This window comes from Micropterus dolomieu, linkage group LG05 (assembly GCF_021292245.1).
Source record: "Micropterus dolomieu isolate WLL.071019.BEF.003 ecotype Adirondacks linkage group LG05, ASM2129224v1, whole genome shotgun sequence".
Lineage (NCBI taxonomy): Eukaryota > Metazoa > Chordata > Actinopteri > Centrarchiformes > Centrarchidae > Micropterus > Micropterus dolomieu.
Genome location: NC_060154.1, coordinates 14,791,964 through 14,810,488, shown reverse-complemented (window position 1 = coordinate 14,810,488; position 18,525 = coordinate 14,791,964). Strand labels below are relative to the sequence as shown.

Here is an 18,525-nt window from a genome sequence, read left to right as displayed (position 1 = left end):
TAAAAAAAGTATTACTACATGTAATGATCTCTCCGTTCATACAGCTGCTCTGCATTCACAACGATACATTCCCTTTCTAATATACACGACATTTAATAATTGTAACCTGGAAACTAAAAGTAATAAATTCCACATTTTGAGAAATAGGCCATTTTGCTTTCTTGCAGAGTTTGATGCTCCATGCTCATTAACATAATGTTAGTGCTAGACCGATAAATCTGCCGATTACAGAGTTTGTCCAACAGAGAGCTTATTAAATGTAGTTTGTATCTGGGACACAATTTGAAAAATCTAAGGAACCGTATCAAGTTTACTCTTTTAATTTAAATATACGTTTATGTTTAAAAAAACATTATCTGCTAATATATCATTATTGAATCCAAATAATGATATCAGTTTGGGCCTCAAAAATCCAGTATCGGTCTGTACAAAAACAACAAGTAGTGGTTTTACATGGTTGCAGTAACTTCCTGGAGTCTCTGTTGCCTAGCAACCTCACAGTGAGGAAATAGTTGAGGAAGCGAGTTTCCCAAAATGTCTATTCCTAGTACACGTAAAGGCACAGGTATTATAATTCCATGTGTGAGATATTGACATATGTAGAGTTTTACAGTTCTCTGGGGAAAGTAAACATATATTTATTTTTCTATTTAACTAAAACACAAAGTAAGACCTCTATGTATATTTGTGTAACCAGTTCAGGTTGGCTGATGTGCGACATGTTGGTTTAACAACTACCTTGGTGCCTCTTAGTTTCCTCTCGTACTGGCATTTCTCTCCCTCCAGCTCCTCCACTTTGCTCTTCAGCTGTTTCACTTCTTGTAGCAAATCCTGCAGAAAAATCAAAACACAGCATCTTACTTCATATGTCCTTTTCAAAGCCAGATTCAGTCACAGAGGTGAGTCGACCTTCTTGTGCACAAGTATTCTGAAATTCTGAAAACTAAAAAACTCTGAAAATGACATCAATCACATCTAAATATCAGAATCAACAACATTACTGAACTGTGCACATGCCAACACAAACATGGGAGGGAATTCAAACGTCAGGTTCACATTCAGTGCAGTTATAAAGGTCTCCAGGGCTGTACAGTACAGTGGTTAATATAGGAAACATGATCCTCCTGAAACAGACCACAGCGTGCAGTTATCAACCAGGAAAAGGATGAACCTGAGGACCCAGAACAAGACTGAAAGCTGTCCAGGCTGCACATCTGCCAGCCGCACATTGCCATAGTCTGAGCGAGACCTTGTACAGCATTACATACTATTATAGGAACAGTTACATGACCCATCCACCTGGTCAGTGTAGGAGGAAGAGGAAAGATGTAAACTTGTTAGTAGAGGGAGGAACCACTGTCATGCAAGCAAACCACATAAAATCAAATAAACACACAATGCCTGATCCAAAACCCAATTTCAAAGGATTTATAAAGACAAAATCTAGACTGCAGCTGAAATATGTTTTTCCAAATGCTTCAAATACTTGAAGAGTTAGGCAGAGAATGTTTCTGAGTTACTATGCCTTTACCATCTACCTGCATACAATAGGTCACGCTACTTGTAGCTATTGTAGGGCTCCTTATTTTACCATGTCACTGACTCAGCTTCGATGATCTTAACACCATCAAATGTATGGAAGTATTTGGAAAACCAATCAAAGTCTCTGATTATATATTGGCAAGAGCCAGAGTAGAGCATGACCCCATCATCCTGCAGTGCACGCACAGACACTCTGCAGACACACTACAAGAGAGTTTGTTAGTTTGATTCTGTGGAAATTTCCAAATACCGGATGGAGTGTGGACTGGTTAAAAAGGTAGAAGATAAGAAGAGAAGAAATGATGGGGGAGGAGGGGAAGATGAGTTCATCCATCAAGTCTCCCTACGTGTACAGTCTGTCCTCCATTGTGCATCCGGACGTCAGAGCCAGACAGGCTCAGGTTCGAGCCAGCTAACCCGACCGGAGGGCTGTTGCCCCGGGCTTGGCTGCCTCCGGGCTCCCCCCGCTGGGCCTCCCTCTCCTCCAGGGCCCGTTTCTCCTGGATGCGGGTGCTGATCTCCTCCTGAAACCTGCACATCTGCTCCTGGAGCTCACTGATGAGATTTACCACACACTGGGAGGGATGGAGTGATGGAGGACAAATGAAGGGCAGCGGAAGAGATGAATTGGTGAGACAAAGAGAAAAAAAAAAGGGGAAGGAATGAAAGCGAGAGGAGAGGAGAGGTCAGACATGAACTTATTTGTTAATCTACTCAGTGTTTGGGAATGTCTGTTCCATATCTCGATGACTGTTGGCTGTTACTGAGGAAACTCAAAACATCACAACACAAAAATCAGTACAAGCAAAATAACTTTTTGAACTTGAGAACTAGGAGGTTGGAAGAATCCTAAAAAAGCTCCTGACAGGTCATTATTATCAGAAGGTCAAACGACACACAACAATGCAACATACAATGCCCTTGAGGAACCCAAAAGCAACCTCCCTTAATACAAACACATTATTTTATCATGACTTTTATTCAGAGTGGCCAAAATCACAAATCTGTTTCAGAGGCCTTTTACAGGTCTGATGAGAATGATTTACAGTAGTTAAACACTGAAAAGAAAACTCCTACAAGCCCAGTTGTCATATGACCTATTCCACATCTTGTTTTTGACTCGCACAAGCACAACATGTTATCTCAAAACATTGTAACGTAGCCACTCACAGCTGTCATAATAATAATTCTATTGGCCGATACACTATATCTCTATTAGATTTTTTTACTCCCAATTATCATTATCGGCATAAAAAATGCAATATCGGCCAGGCTATAGTTTCTACACTGAGCTTCCAAGAGATCACTGGTCAATTTAACATGGATGTGCACCACCAGTGCTCCGAAGGAATGCATAATAAAGACAGAGGGGTTCTAACCACACATCATAAACTTGTGGGACTAAAAACAAGTTTGTGTGTCGTCTTTATTGGTTTCTCTGTAGATGAAGTTTGAGCTCTTTTCTTTGTTTTATCACCATTAGTGGCTGCTGATGTTCATGTTACTCACATCCCAGTGAAGCACAATATTTTACATAGGAAGATATCTACCAGGCAGCCTCAGATTCCACACAATGGTGTCAATAAATCTGACTTTGTTAAAAAGTACAGCTCAGTTCTCTCCCAGAGTACACTAAATGATGTTACATGTCTTTCAGTGGACCATTAGTGGCTCTTAAACCTCTACATAATAGCCCCACCCTGAACCAGAACCATGACCCAGAATTTAGACCAACGGAGACAGGAAGAGAAGACAGAGGTACTGCAGACAGACAGAGAGGAACAACAACGTTGAACAGGTAGAATGCACATAATGTTTTTTTTATGCATTTCTACAAATGAATGTTTTAAATCATGTCTATGGCCAGAGAATATCATAACTCTTGTGAAACCTTTCCAAAGCCAGTGAAATAAATCCAAAAATGCATGGTCAACAATTTCAAAAGCTTGTTCCTGAAAAAGGTGTTAGTATTTCAGTGTTCACCAGACGGCAGTGAGTTTGTGTGTGGTGTTGGAGTGGTTTCCTGAGGTGAAAGTGTTTGGCCCTCAGGAATGCTCAGAATGGATGCCTGTCATTCCTCCTGCCAGCCGACCGGAGCCTCGCAGCTGTTACTAACCACACACACACACACACACCCCCTCACTTTGCTGACAAAAATGTAGACTGGTGTCAGTTGCAAATGTAACGTGACCAAAGTAAAACACCACTGCTGTACATCGGATATGTTGGATTTGGGTGTGTACGTATGTGTAAAAGACGAGACACAGTATCTCATTACTACACCAACTTGTCAATGTTAAAACAGCTCTGTTGCAATTAGTCACTGAGCGGACGCTTTTATCCAAAGTGGCTTACATTTGCTATATGTGTCAGAGGTCGCGCGCCTCTGGAGCAAATGTCTTGCTCAGGGACACATTGGTGGATGTCAAAGGCATGTGTCTTATCCACTGCACTATCAAAAAAAACACTGATGTTGAGATTTAGGTGGAGGAGCCTCGGGCTCAGAGAAGCAGCCTTGTGATCCCTGAATCAGACTAAAGGAAATGAATGAGTGCAGCTCTTTCTTCACTGAATAAATCACTAGTGAAGGGCCCCTGAGCCTGCCATGTGACTTCTGTCACAGTCTGACAGTGAAAGAAGGGTGCACAGATAAAACTCCTCTCTCTAGAACAAATACCTGACAAAATGAATACTGTTACCAAACAACAATCTCAATTATGATGTCAAACTACCTCCCAGGATCAAGAACACAATAGACAGCAATGAAAGACAGTGATTGTTTTTAAGAATTGCACACCGTCTTATTTTTAGGCGCTAATGGCCCGGCTTTAGGGAAGGCAATGTTGGTTGGTCGGTCAGTTCACTGCTTTGGTTACACTTGCTATTAACATGTAATCTGTATATGCATACGTTATCTGAATAATGAAATCTGTTCCACAGGCCTTTGCATTTACACCCGGTATCAACGAGTGTTCCTGTTATCTCTCTTTTGCCTACGTTGTGATTGGCTCTTGCAAATTAGTTAGGCGGAATGGCAGACCCAGATCAAGATAAGCATGGACCGATGTCATTCACGTTTTGAGAGACTTGCTAGCAACTTACAGGGGTGGCTGTGGCTCAGGAGGTAGAGCAGGTTATACAGACCATTTATTGCTACACTTGTGGCTTTTGCTGGGCTTGCTTGAGTTAGCAAGCATCTGGCCAACTTGATGTGTTGCATTTACACCTGGCTGAGATCCGAGCCAAATATGGTGAACCGATCGCTTTCTGATCCCAGTGGGCTCTGCATTCAATTACACCTGGCATTAACATGCGTTTTTACTTCACCTGATAAAGTATCCAGATCCAGATTGTATGTTAATGCCAGCTATAAATGGGATTTCTGGGCCAGACTGAAATATCTCTTTCATAACTATTGATGGATGACGGATTACCATGACATTTCGTACCGATGTATGGTCCCCAGAGGATGAAGCCTACTGACTTTAATGATCCTCTGACTTTTCATCTAGCACCACCATGAGGTAGACATTTGTGGTTTTGTGTGAACAACTATTGGATGGATTGCCATGCAATTTGGTAAAGACATTCCTTAGGATGAAATGTAATAACTTTGGTGATTCCTTAACTTTTCCTCTGGTGCCATTATTATTTCAACATTTTTTAATAAATATGTGCGAAACAAATGACTTTCCCTTTGTGTGTAGCGCTAGTTTGAAAATGTTAGCATGTCAACACACTAAATTAAGATGGTGAAAATGGTAAACATTATATCTACTTAGCATCAGCTAATAAGCATTGTCATTATGTTAGCATGCTGACATTAACATTATTCAGCTTAAAGCACCAGCAATAGTCTCACAAAGCCACTAACATGACTGTAGATGTCTGTGTTAAAGGCTAATTCCAGTTTATTACAACTTGGGCATTGTCTTAATTGAATATTTCTATTGGTAATAACAATTCTCAACAAACTAACAGCCGTGATGTGGGAATTTGGCTAAACTGGTAAAATGAGGTCAGATGGGTCCAGGTTTTCCTGTACAATGACGGATTATTTATGGAATTTCAGGTGTACTTTCAGTTTTACCTCCAAATAAAGAGGTTTAGATCAGTAGTTCTCAAAGTGGGGTCCGAGGACCCACAGGTGTCCATTAAGGTATTCCAGGGGGTCCCCAGCAAAAGAAAAATCATTATTTTCACTATAATTTTATCCAAAAGTAACACAATGATAGAAAATATGACATTTGGGGTCATTGAATTCATTCACTTTCTGTAATAAAACATCTAAAAGCAAAAGTCCTTTCAGGAGGGGTGACACTGGTGACACAAAATCAGAACAAAGGGGGGTGACCTTGACATGAAAAAGAACCACTGGTTTAGATAATCTGTCTAAACTGTTGATTGTTTACAACCTGTCTGGTTGTTTGATTGTTTCTTGCCCTGTCTGACATTGTTTAGTCAAGCTCATGTTCCCAGATCTCCTAGTATAATAAATAATATCCCAAACCACAGAAATACATTTACACACTGCTCAAAAAATTTAAGGGAACACGCACATTAGGTGTTAAATTCATAATCTTAACTGTACATTGTATAATTTGTTGACATAAAAGTCAATAAAAAACCTCTGAGGCAAGGCATAGTCCTACACCAGGGGGAACCCCGGGCCCACTGCACCAACATAAGGTCCGACAATGGTTCTGAGGATTTCATCCCAGTACCTAACCGCAATCAGGATACTGTTGACTACCACATGGAGGTCTGTGCGACCCTCCATGGATAAGCCTCCCCAGACTCTCCTTGTGTAATAGCCCCTCTCCCAGTTCTGGGGGTTGTTGTCTCCAGAGCACCTGTTGTCACTTATATTTGTCCCAAAACAGGTGACATTGATTCATAATCACTTATGCTTCCTAACTGGACAGATTGATATCCCTGAAGTTTAACTGAATTGATGTTTCACTGTAATGATTAAGTGTTCCCTTTTTATGAGCATTAGTGATCTCTTAGAACCACAGTGCCAAAACACCACAGCAACAAGTGCTTCTTTGCATGTCACTGAAACTGATACATTTAAGGATTTTTCTCATTACCAGTTTATTTTCAAATGTGGCTTCATGGATGGGAAAAAATGTGAAATCAACTTCTAAGATACCTTTCCTTTGTGTTTTCAAGTTCAGACTTGTTTCTACATGAGCTTTGCAGAGGCAGAAAATGTTACCAGAAGAGTCAGATCCCGCTTTGGTTTTCTCACAGATGTTGCTGACAGTTAGGTCCTGAGGGACTTCTAGTGTGGATGTCCTGCATGTTCACTTTGTGTGTGAGCCTTGCAGGGCAGAAAACAATATTTCCACAGTACATCCTGTCATTTCATATCTTTTCATCTGTCTGTCACTGTCTCTCATCTTATCCCTCTGCTTCCTCTCTTCCTTTTCTCTCCGTCTTCTGTCCCCTCTCTCGTTGAGCCCTCTCCTCACCGCCGCTCCCTCTCTTGTCTACTTCCGCTGATGCTTATGCTCCATCCATGTGTGTATTCAGAACATGAGCTTCTGTGTGTCAAAAACGCTCTATCCTGTTTATTCAATCGAAGCACGGCCCTGGGTGCTGGATGCCTTGTGATAGCTTTACACACACGCACACTCACACACGACCACAAGAGCAGCATCTTCAGTATCTTGTGGTGCCAGTGGAGAGCAGCTGGATGTCACAATGAACAAAGTCCACACAAAGAAACTAGTGAAGACAGGCAAAGACTGCTCAGCTAGACTTAGGTGGACTGTGCTCTTAGGTGTGTGTGTGTGTGTGTGCGCGTGTGCGTGCATGCGTGCGTGTGTGTGTGTGTCTCAGCCAATTATTTACGCATGCCATCAGTGAGAAACACTAAGTCTCTCACAATAAAAAGTAATGTCTGATATTTACTTTCAAATTATATGTATATATAATATTTATATACAGTGTATATTATGTACTGTATCATAAGGTATCATCAGGTGGTAAGAAAATGCTATTGTACTTCTATTGGATAAAATGCAGTTTTGGGAATCTGAGACACCTGTTCCACAAAAAAAAGTAAAATCCTGTGTGGAAAAGTGTGTTTTTATTAGTGGGGTGTTTAGGGTGGCCTTGTTGAGTACACTGCAAAATATTTTAATTCTAACAGGCCAATATCTGTAGCTGGGCTAATTTTTTGACAGTTTTGCTTGTGAATTTTCTTAACACCTTGATTTCAAATCTTACATTTGTCTAACATTACACATGATTGATTTATTAATTTCAATATTAATAACATTAATGTTTTATTAATTTATTAAATATTCATGATTAAATCAGCAGCAGTCAATGTTATCTAAGTTTTGAAAAAAACAAACATCCTTCAATGTAATTAGTAACGGTTTAACACTCACTGTGTTGGTGTGGTTTGATCAGCTTTCACTGACAGTGGCAACATAAACAATCAGATTTGATTGTTGTTAAACTCACAAACACAAAAAATACTTTGTGAGTTTGCAAAAAGGCCTTTACAGTAAAAGACAGTAGCATTCTATTTTAAAGGATCATAAAACTTTACTCAACACTCTAAATGTTTATATGACTTTTTACAATATTTTTTGTAGTGTTGACTTTATAGTTTGGTGTCAGCTGTCTGTCTGGCAGGCCGTCTGCTGGTGGTTAAAACTGTCTGGAGAGACTGTGTAATGTGTTCTGGCTTGTTTTAGAGCCTTGACACTGAAGCTTGAATCGCATCCATTCACATTATTATTACCTCAGCTAGTGAAGTTGGATGGGGTGGGGCACATTTTCACAGTTTGTGTGTTTATTATTTGGGTGACAGATCTGGTTGCAATATGGTGTTGGGATAACCCTTCATCAACAGATCTGACTGGATGTTTTTGGATGATTTAGGCTTACATAGTGCTGCTGAAGAGTGGTGGGAAAGCCCAATGTGTGTTGTTGATAGGTTTAATGGAAACACTAAACCTGAAAGACAACAACTACCACAACTTCACACTGCAGACTGTTTTGGAAATGGGAGCCAACACTGGAGTTTCTACTGAAAGCTGAAACCACTTTTCATTTTATTATGAGTGGCACAAAGAACCAAATGGCTCATTCTTGTTTAACAAGTTTCAGCTTTTTCTGTGGATCATCCAGGATTTTGCTTTTTGTTCCCCTCTACAGTAGCAGGGACAAAATATAGCAATTGGTAAGTTGGTTGGTCTATTCAACGCTGGTCCAAATTACTTTAAGGGGAGCTGTTAACATCAGTCTGTTTACAGCTGTTGGGGAGTACTACTGTGTATGTGAATAAAATTTGCATAAAGCCTGTTGTGGCTCCAGAGGGATAAACTGCCTCAAGTGATGCCACTTGAGTCAGCGTCAACTGGCGTTGAAGACTTTTAGTTTGAAAATGAGAAAAATCAGGGGGTGTGGAGTCGCCAGACCTATGTAGCCCGATCCTCACCGCTGCTGGAGGCTAGTGGCTACATTAGCCGATAGAAAATTGGTATGGTTATTCATGCATATTTAGCATTTTAGTAATAATAATAATAAGGCCCTTTTTTTGTTAAACTGTACCAGGGAATACTACATATTTTTTGTAACAAAAAGTCATTTTAATCTGTGTTCCCAAAAATCTAATGGGTCCTGTTCTGTGTCTTATTTTGAATGGGGTTGTAGTGGATTACTGAGACCACAGCAGCCAGTGGTTAATGTTGTTTCTACTCCTTTTGGCTCAGAGTCAATAAAAACACTGAAAACACACAAACAACTGAAACACATCATTATACAGCATGTCTAAGAGTAACAAGAGCAGCCCCATGTGTCCCTACATAATCCCAGATGGAATGTGATTGTTTTCCTTCAGCTCGGTCACAGAAGACAAGATAAATTTTCCAATAGTCTCTTTTTCAGCATGTGTTATTTTATGTTTGGAATGGGGAAGACTGTCTTATTATGTCTCGTTTCAACAGCAACGGAAAAGTATCTGCATAAATTTTTAAAGTTAGCCATATAAGGCTGTGGAGACTGAACCACTAGTTAGTGCCATTGTTTTACCCATAAAGGAATGCAGGATCAAAAAACTAAAGCATGTTTTTAGGGATGGGCAATATGAAAACAAGACAAAGAGTCTACAGCCATGCTACTGTAGCAGCTTTGCGAGGCTGTACGTAGCACAGAGGTGCTTTGAGCTAAATGCTAACTTCAGCATACAAACATGCTCACAATGACAATGCTAACCTGCTGATGTTCACCATTGTTGCTTATTAGTGCTAAAGTACAGCTGGCTAAAGGGAATTAAATTATTTTTGCAGGTATATGACCATGAACCGAAGTTTTTGACAACTCAAATTTTGACCCTCTCATGACACTTGATAAAAAGTTGCAGTAAGGGATCACCAAAGTCATTACATTTCTGATTCATGAATTTCATGACAATCCATCCATTAGCTGTTGAGATATCATTCTGTACCAAAGTGGTGACAAACAAACCAGCGTTGCCATCCCCAGATCTTCGCCACTAGTGTGGCTAAAAATCTACCCTCAGTAACATGATATCACAATAATGTTACATACATTATGATATTTCAATTTAATTGAGAAACAGTTTATAGATACAATAGCCAGATAGGAATGTCACTTTTTTGGCTAATAGACAGAATGCAACAACTTATAAATAAACATTATCACTCTCTAAAAAATCTTGTTAATCCAATAATGCAATGTTTCATTATTGCAATAACACAACATTGCCAATAATGGCCTAATAAAGCCATTTATACTGTATAAAGGGAGAGGTATATTAAATAGTTTATAATAAAATTATACAAAAATCGTCTCATGTTAGATACAGTATGGTCATATTATCGACTTTACACAGGATCAAAATAATGTGTGTTATAGGATACTCCTATAAGGAAACCAGAGGAAACATTGAAACGCTCTAATTCATCCCAAAGGTGTTCTATTGGGTTGAGGTCAGGACTCTGTGTAGGCCAGTCTCGTTCTCCACACCAAACTTGCTTATCACTGTGCAGAGGATGAATCTTGCTACATGTATGTGTATATGACAAATAAAGTACCTTTACCTTAACATGTGCTGACTCCGCTCTGTGAATTAATGTGGCCTGCCACTTTGTGGCTGAGCTTCTGTTGTTCCCAATCACTTCCACTTTGTTAGAATACCACTAACAGTTGACCGTGGAATATTTAGTAGTGAGGAAATTTCATAAATGAACTTACTGCACAGGTGGCAACCTATCACTGTACCACTGAGCTCCTGAGAGCGACCCATTCTTTCACAAATGTTTGTAGAAGCAGTCTGCATGCCTAGGTGCTTGATTTTATACACTTGAATTCAATGATTTGGAGGGGTGTCCTAAAACTTTTGGCAATATAGTGCATATGCATATATGCAGACCAAACCTCTACACTGTTTAACAATGTTACTGTCTATCAACCAACTGTATATATAACCTATGTGCATATGTTAGGTTATATACTGTCTATGTTGTTATGCTCTGCATACTTTCCAAATGCATTCATACTGTACATCCATCCTTACATCTGCACTTTCCATTCTCTAACTCTCTTCTTTTCTATATGTTTTTAATATATTCACATTTACTGTATTATATCTGTATAAGGAAACGCCACTAAACATATTGTAGGATACAGCATAACTTCACTCATCTGTAAAAACACTATTTCTGCATCTACACACACACACACACACACACACACACACACACGGTGTTTGTTGACTTTACATACCTCGGCTTTGTTCTGCTCCGTTTCCGTGGGATCTTGTGGGTGTGTGTTGGCGTTTGTGTCCTCCATGCTGACCAGCTTCAGTTTGAGGTACGATACCTCGTCCATCAGATCCAGCTTCTGAGTCTCCAGAGAGGTCCTGCTCATCAGCTCCTGGGAAAAAACACACACAGACACTGTAAGTTAGATGCAGGGAAAACAACACTTGAAAAGCTTTTACAAATTGCACCCACAGAAAAAGTCAAACACACACATATCAGCGATCAACGCAAGTCAGCATGCTACTCCACCGGGTGCAATGTTCTTCCCACACTAACAGAGCAGGCCAGGCTGGGGGCCCAGACCCCGCTAAGCTAAATATACTCACTCACACACAGGCGAGTTAGGGACTCTATTAATATATCTCTGTGCTTCTTTGGTATGGGACAGAGAAAAAGAAAGTGTGCCTAAATGAGAGAGAGAGAGAGAGAGACAGAGAGAGAGGGTATGCTAGCCACTGAACATGAAGTGTGTTTCTACTGACTCACACAAAACACACCAACTTCCAGTGTGTCTGTTGCTTTCGTTTCCTCATCTAAACTACTTCTAATTCCACTTCCTCTTCTCTAAACTCCAACTTATATCACCTTTGATTGTTATTTAAGCCTCTGTTATCCATCTTCAGATAAACATTTTTAGGGGAATTGGAAAATACAATGAGCCTGCAAACAGTTTGTCCACTAGTTTGATAGAGCAGCTACAGGTGGTGCAGAAAGCTTTGGCCCCGATTCATCCTTCTTGCTGTCCATTTTATACCAAATATACTGATTCCATCTAACTAAAACAGATACATAAACACAATCTTTACTTCCAGAGTAGAGCCAAAACCAGGGACCTTCTATTTCAGATTTACCTCCTTCCTTTCTGCTTACACAGTTTCTTATGCAAACTCTAACTGGAACATATGAAAACAAGATCATTGGTGCTTTGGTTTGTTAAAGCTACAGACTTCTCATGTCTGATTTTCTCACTACATGATCTAAAGAAAACAACGCAAGCAAATTTAGCGCCTGGGACATGAAATATTCATTAATATACTATATATATGTGGCCTTGATGTACTGAAGCTAAGCTATTAAACAAGAATAAAAGTTTAGAGCTAGCAGCTCTATGAGACTACACTACACACGCACAGCACTGCTTTGAGCTAAATGCTAACAACAGCATGCTAACATACTCACAGTAACAAACATGCTGGTGTTTAGCAGATCACGGCGGTCAGCATTTTAGTTTAGCAACATTTTCTAATTAGCACTAAACATAAAGTACAGCTAAGGCTGATAGGAATGTCATTAGTGTTGCTTGTATATGGTCATGAACTAAAGTACTGGGCAAATTAAATGTTTTACCTGCTGATGAAAAGTCAACCAAAGATTTTACAATTCATGCTGAGGTGAACATGAATGTTTGCAGCAAAATGAATGGCAACCCATAAAATAGTTGTCGAGACAATTCTTAAACCTCAACCTCATGGATGCACTAGAGGTAAAGGAAAGTCATTAAGACACATCCTTTACCTCTGAATGTCCAAAGAAAATCTCATGGTAATTCATCCAATAGTTGCTAAGATATTTCTGCGTGGACCAAAGTGGTGAACCGACCAAACCACCAACACACATTACCATCCGTAAAACATAATTTAATATTTATACAGAATTATGTTATACTAACTTATGCTGATAAATCTTTTGAGATCTCCTTTTAAGGATGTGTGGATGCCGCATTAACCACATTAGAGACTCTCTTTAACTCTCTTTGACCATCGAGGGATGCCATACCGTCCAAATGGAAAGATCACATGGTAAACAAATTGTGTCAACACCACAGCCACAGACAGACAGCTTAAACCCCATAATCACTCCAGCTCAGCAGCCACACACACATACACACATACACCAAACACACGTGCACAAATCTGTTTAGTTATGGCAGCTGACTGTCAGTTTGCAATCTAACACCGGTGTCCCTTACAGCAGGATAAGCCGCAGTCTTCAGAAGTAATTTATCAGAACTCTGTGGTCGTGGCCCACAGCTCAGCTGCCTGACATTTGCTTTGCTTTAATTATGAGGAGCAGCATGTGACAAATTATCATCCTATCTACAGCATTTATATATCTCTTTAAAAGGCTGCACTCATCTCCAAAACTGAACGGTGTTAAACACGACACAGTTACATAGTAGAACTCTTGATATCTTAATATCTGAAGAATGTAATTTTCAAAATAACATTCTTTTAAAAAGACACCCAGTCTTTAAAAAATTACTGACAGACGGTACAATGTGATCTCCATGTAAGTATTCACCGACACCCATACCCCATTTACACCTGGCATTAGCCAAGACAAGGGAAGGCAACTTTATTTGTACAGCACATTTCAAAAAAGTGCAAAGGGGCAAGCAAGCAATACAAGAGATATGTAATGCAGAAATGAATTAAATTAAGAACATAGAAGATAGGTTTTTAGCTGTTACTTTGTGAGTTTTGAGTCAGGGCTTGTCTTATATCACCTGGAAGATGTGAGGTCTCTGTGTCATGATAACAGAGTGCTGCTTCACCGTGTTTTGTTCTGACTCTTGGGACAGCTAGTAAGTAAGTCCCAGATGTCCTAAGGGTTATAGGAGATTCAGATGGCACAAGCATATCAGAGATATATTTGGGTTCAAAGCCATAAAAGTAATTTGTGAAAAGATTGTGTAGTCAATTCTTTGAGTGACCAGTGTAAGGATTTTAGAACCGCTGTAATATGTTCGTATTTCCTAGTTTTCATCAGGACCCTGGCAGCCGCGTTCTGAATGCGTTGCAGTTGCTGAAGAGCTTTTTGGAAAGCCCTGCGAGTAGACTATAGCGATATTCTAATCTACTGGAAAGAAATGTGTGGGTAAGCGTTTTTAGCTCTTGCTTGGACAGTACTCCTCTGATTCTAGCTTTGATTTTACCTAAAAATGGTAGGTTTGATATCGGTCGATAGGTCCAGTACACTAGTATCAAGACTGCTCTTAACAACTCTCTCCAAAGCCTCATTAACTATGACTTAGTTCTGCTCACAAATGTTTTAAGGAAGGCAGTGGGTAAAACATCAAGGTATCAGGTGGATGAACTGAGATGGGAGATTATGGGATTAAATTACTGCCAAGTTACATCTAGAAGACTAGAGTGAGAATGCTTATTTATTTCGCATTGTGTAGTTAACAGTGTATCTGATGCCTTCAAACATGTCTTAAAAAAAGAATTCAAACTTCAATGGTGGCAAACAAGATGCGTGAGTTATTACATTTCTTGTTGATGATCTCAGAGGAAAATGACTGCCTAACAAGCGATCTGTATCTGGATAGATTAATGCCAGGTGTAAATGCATGCAGAACAAGTAGTGATTGGAATGCGATCAGATCAGCCAGACCACATTTGGAGGTGGTCACTGTCTCATTGTGATTGGATCTCAGCCAGATGTAAATGCATCCGTACAGAGTGACAACATTCTTAAGAAACAAAATCTGCCCAGCAAGTTGAAAGGTCACCTTAATCTGCCTCTTCCTGCTATTTTAGATATTGATTTTTGCATTTCTTCCAAGCAACAAGCTTTAAACACATTGAAAAATGTGAGCAAACAGTTGGCTATCTACACATCCAGTAGACACACAGCAACATTAGCATTAATGCATTACTGGCCACCTGATGAAGCTACTTTTGGTGGTCACTAACTATAATCAGGCTCTTAAGCTGCTAAATGCTAACCCTATTTTAGAGATACTTAATACTAATGAGAATTTTGTTGTGAATTTTAGTGATTGACACATATAGGTGTCATTTACACTGGGGACGCTGGAGACTTGTCCTCACCACTTTTTGAAATGGCTGATTTTGTCCCCACCACTTTGTAAACATAATTTGTTAAAAAACACGTTCTGAAATATAGCTTGCAGTTGAATATTAAATAAAATACAATTAGAATGGTTTTGCACATTAAGAAAACATGCAATGCAATTAAAATATAGAAGAAACAAACGTGCATTGTCCTGTTATGTGCACGTCAACATTACGTTATCAATGAACATTTAGATAATCGATAAACTGTTAATCAAAAAAAGTACGCCCAGCTTCTCTATCAACGTATTTGAAGCCTGCTGTTGCTGCTTAATGAATGAGCGCCGCAATTAAAATTTCACACGATCATTAATGATTTTCAGTAAATACTCAACACATGGCTGTCTCCCCCTCCTCGTTCTTCAAAGGATGAGCGAATGTGAGAGTGGCAGAAAGTAGTTAAGCATATTTACAGTAAAAAAAATTGTCATTGAACTATGAAAACAAAAACCAGCAATCAAAAACAATAATCGTTCGTTCATTAATCGTAATCCAGGTAAAATTAATCGTTCAATTAATCGTGATTATGATTTTAGGTCAAAACATCCAGCCCTACTTCAAGTATCTTCAACCATGTCCAGTTGACCTAGACCTGGATGACTGAGATCAATCTTCAAAGACATAAAAAATAAAATGATCCTTGGCTGAAGCTTTCTGTCTGTCTGTCTGTCTGTCTGTCTGTCTGTCTGTCTGTCTGTCTGTCTGTCTGTCTGTCTGTCTGTCTGTCTGTCTGTCTGTCTGTCTGTCTGTCTGTGCACATTTTTAAGCACAGTACTGTAAACCAATGACTGTATTGAGAAATGTCTCAATACAGTCATTTCTGTCTAGATAAAGGCACAATAGGACATGTAGTCACATTATGACTACATGTGTGGGCGGATCCCCTCTAGCATGAGAACACTGTGTGTGTGTGTGTGCGCGTGCGTGCGTGCGTGCGTGCGTGCGTGCGTGCGTGTGTGTGTGCGCGCTGACTAAGGACTATTTCTGTTAGATTAGTTGTGGTTCCCACAGCAAGAAGCAGTCCTGCGGCACTGACACATAACATTACATGGCTGTCTTTTACTTTCCCCCTTCTCTCTCACTCACACACACAGTGACACAGATGGAGGACATCCTGCTGCAGACATGTTTTCACCTTCTAAATCTTTCAAACTTGCTTTTTAATTATCTATTGAAGAGATTTAAGAGGAACAGATTTGGGAGGTCAAAAAAGGCAATACGACAGACACACAAACCCAGAAGCCAGACAACTGTTATCTTCCTCCACAGCCCACCATCATCCCTCTCAGCAAACATCTCGTATCACATTAGCTATTTGACCAGCAGTCATTAGCAGTGAAATGGGACAGTGTTACACACAAACATACAAACACACATACACTAACACACAACCACAACCTGGGACAATAGCTGCAGATCAGTGCGGCTAAAAGCTAGTCACCTAGTCATAAAAACTAGTCACGAAGGATTGTAAAGAAGATCGGGTGCCGTGGCAGTTGGAGTTCTACAGTCAGTTTGAAAGGTTGCATACTGTGGAAACAAATGACAGTTTGTTAGCTATAAAGCAACAAGCTATAAGTGCACAGAAACATGGTACAACGTCAGTTTTTTACATTACAAATGGCTGAAAAACAGAGAAGAGAAAAAAAGAAGAGCCTCTTTTGAGAACTGAATAAAAAATGATAAACGTTACAGTCCTAGTGGGGCATTTATTTTGGGGCTGTGGCCTTTTTATCCTCTGTCTTGACAACAAAAAAGGACAAAGAGTCTGTTGAGGAGTCTAAACAGAGGGTTGATTCTTTGATACACAGAGCTGTTGTGTTGTTGTGTCCAGCCTGGCAGAGCTCATGAGTTTGCCTCATTAATGACGTCAAGTAAAACAACTGGACCAACCTAAAGACACTCAGTATTTCACACTAGAAGCGTGACCTGTAGTCTACAGCAGGGTCGAACTACAGCTCTTTACCACCAATAAATAGACAGGTCCATTCAGACAATTCGAACTCAGCTGCTGAAGATCCTAAGAACAAGACGAAGAGTTTACAGCCATGCTAGCCTCTGAGAGGCTGTACTGAGGCATAGCAGAGCTTTGAGCCAAATGCAAACATCAGCATGCTAACATGCCCTCAATAAAAATGTTAACATGCTAATGTTTAGCAAGTATACGGTTTCCATGTTCACCATCTTAGTATGCTAGCATTTGCTAATTATCACTTAAACAGTATAGGTGAGGCTGTTGGGAAAGTCATTAGTTTTGCAGAGAAACATGAAATGTGTGAACCACATTTCACGTACACAATAGTTTATGATATTTCAGTCTGGACAAACTGAAATGGCAACAAAAAAACATTTTAGCCAGAGAGTGTGTTTGAGTGAGTGTCTGCAAGGACAAGCTAAAGTAAACACTGGCTGTACCCTTCTCAGGATAAAGCCATGTTACAGTAATAGGGTTCATTTTGTAAGAATTGTTACTTTCGTTTCCCTTGGAGACAAATTGACTTAACTTGTTTGCACACATCACGGGTGTCACCTTTCAGACATGCTTGACTTGACCAGCAGTGCCCTGTTAATAATGTTCTGTTAGTTTGTCCCATATATCAAGCCTCTGTATCCTAATAAGGAATGCATTATTTATTTTCTCTGATTGAAGCAAATCTCTGTCCACTATTATTTAAAGTTGACCTTTTTACTTCAACAACAACTTACTGAACCAGAAACACAACTTTTTAGGTCTCACTATACTATGATACAAAGCCAATAGTAATGCTTTTAACTGACAAAGTATGAAAGAGTGGTAGCAGAACTTTCCACAGTCCTTTATCCAACAGGTCACCTTCAAACTCAGTTTGTTTTAAGAGCAAACCTTGTCTAATCTAGTAACAAATAAAAAAGCACAGTGTAATGTTGACTTTGACCTGTAAAATCCACTTTATCTTGTTGTTTGCATTAAACCCACCACATAACTGAACAGGTGATGAGTCAGATGAAGTCAGTATAAAGTCATACTGTAATGGATTGAATGAAACAATGTGCCACTCCTTTATTTATTCATTTAAAGTAGCACCTTACTTCAACTAGTATTCAACCACTCGTCTATGTGTACATCCTGTTTGACAGCTAGCCAAAATGATCATGCTGATGCCATTACTTGAGAGAATGGCTTGACATTTATTCAAATAATAACTTACCGTATATTTAAATTAAAAGAAATAGGTCACCTTAATAATTCTTCCTTATTCAGTGATCTTAATTTCATTTGCAATTGAGGACATTTGAGAATATGTGTAATGTTTTTAATATGTGCAGATTAATGC

General features: G+C 39.5%; 2 protein-coding genes across 9 annotated transcripts in view; one reads left to right on the top strand and one right to left on the bottom strand.

The window, feature by feature from the left end:
- atp13a3 (ATPase 13A3) overlaps nt 1-18,525 on the top strand; it is a 131,948-nt gene that overhangs the window by 94,006 nt on the left and 19,417 nt on the right. The gene's annotated exons all lie outside the window — the stretch shown is intronic.
- Nucleotides 1-18,525, bottom strand: part of ppfibp2b (PPFIA binding protein 2b) — a 36,478-nt gene that overhangs the window by 14,822 nt on the left and 3,131 nt on the right. For 5 of the 7 annotated variants that reach the window (XM_046048686.1, XM_046048689.1, XM_046048692.1 and 2 more), the window contains exons 3-4: nt 11,314-11,463; nt 739-831 (exon numbers count right to left, since the gene is read on the bottom strand). In XM_046048686.1, coding sequence (XP_045904642.1) covers nt 739-831; nt 11,314-11,463 — 243 coding nt within the window. Of the gene's footprint in view, nt 1-738; nt 832-11,313; nt 11,464-11,563; nt 11,711-16,652; nt 16,674-18,525 lie in introns of those variants that run through there. The other 2 variants (XM_046048688.1, XM_046048687.1) reach the window with 2 other exon arrangements.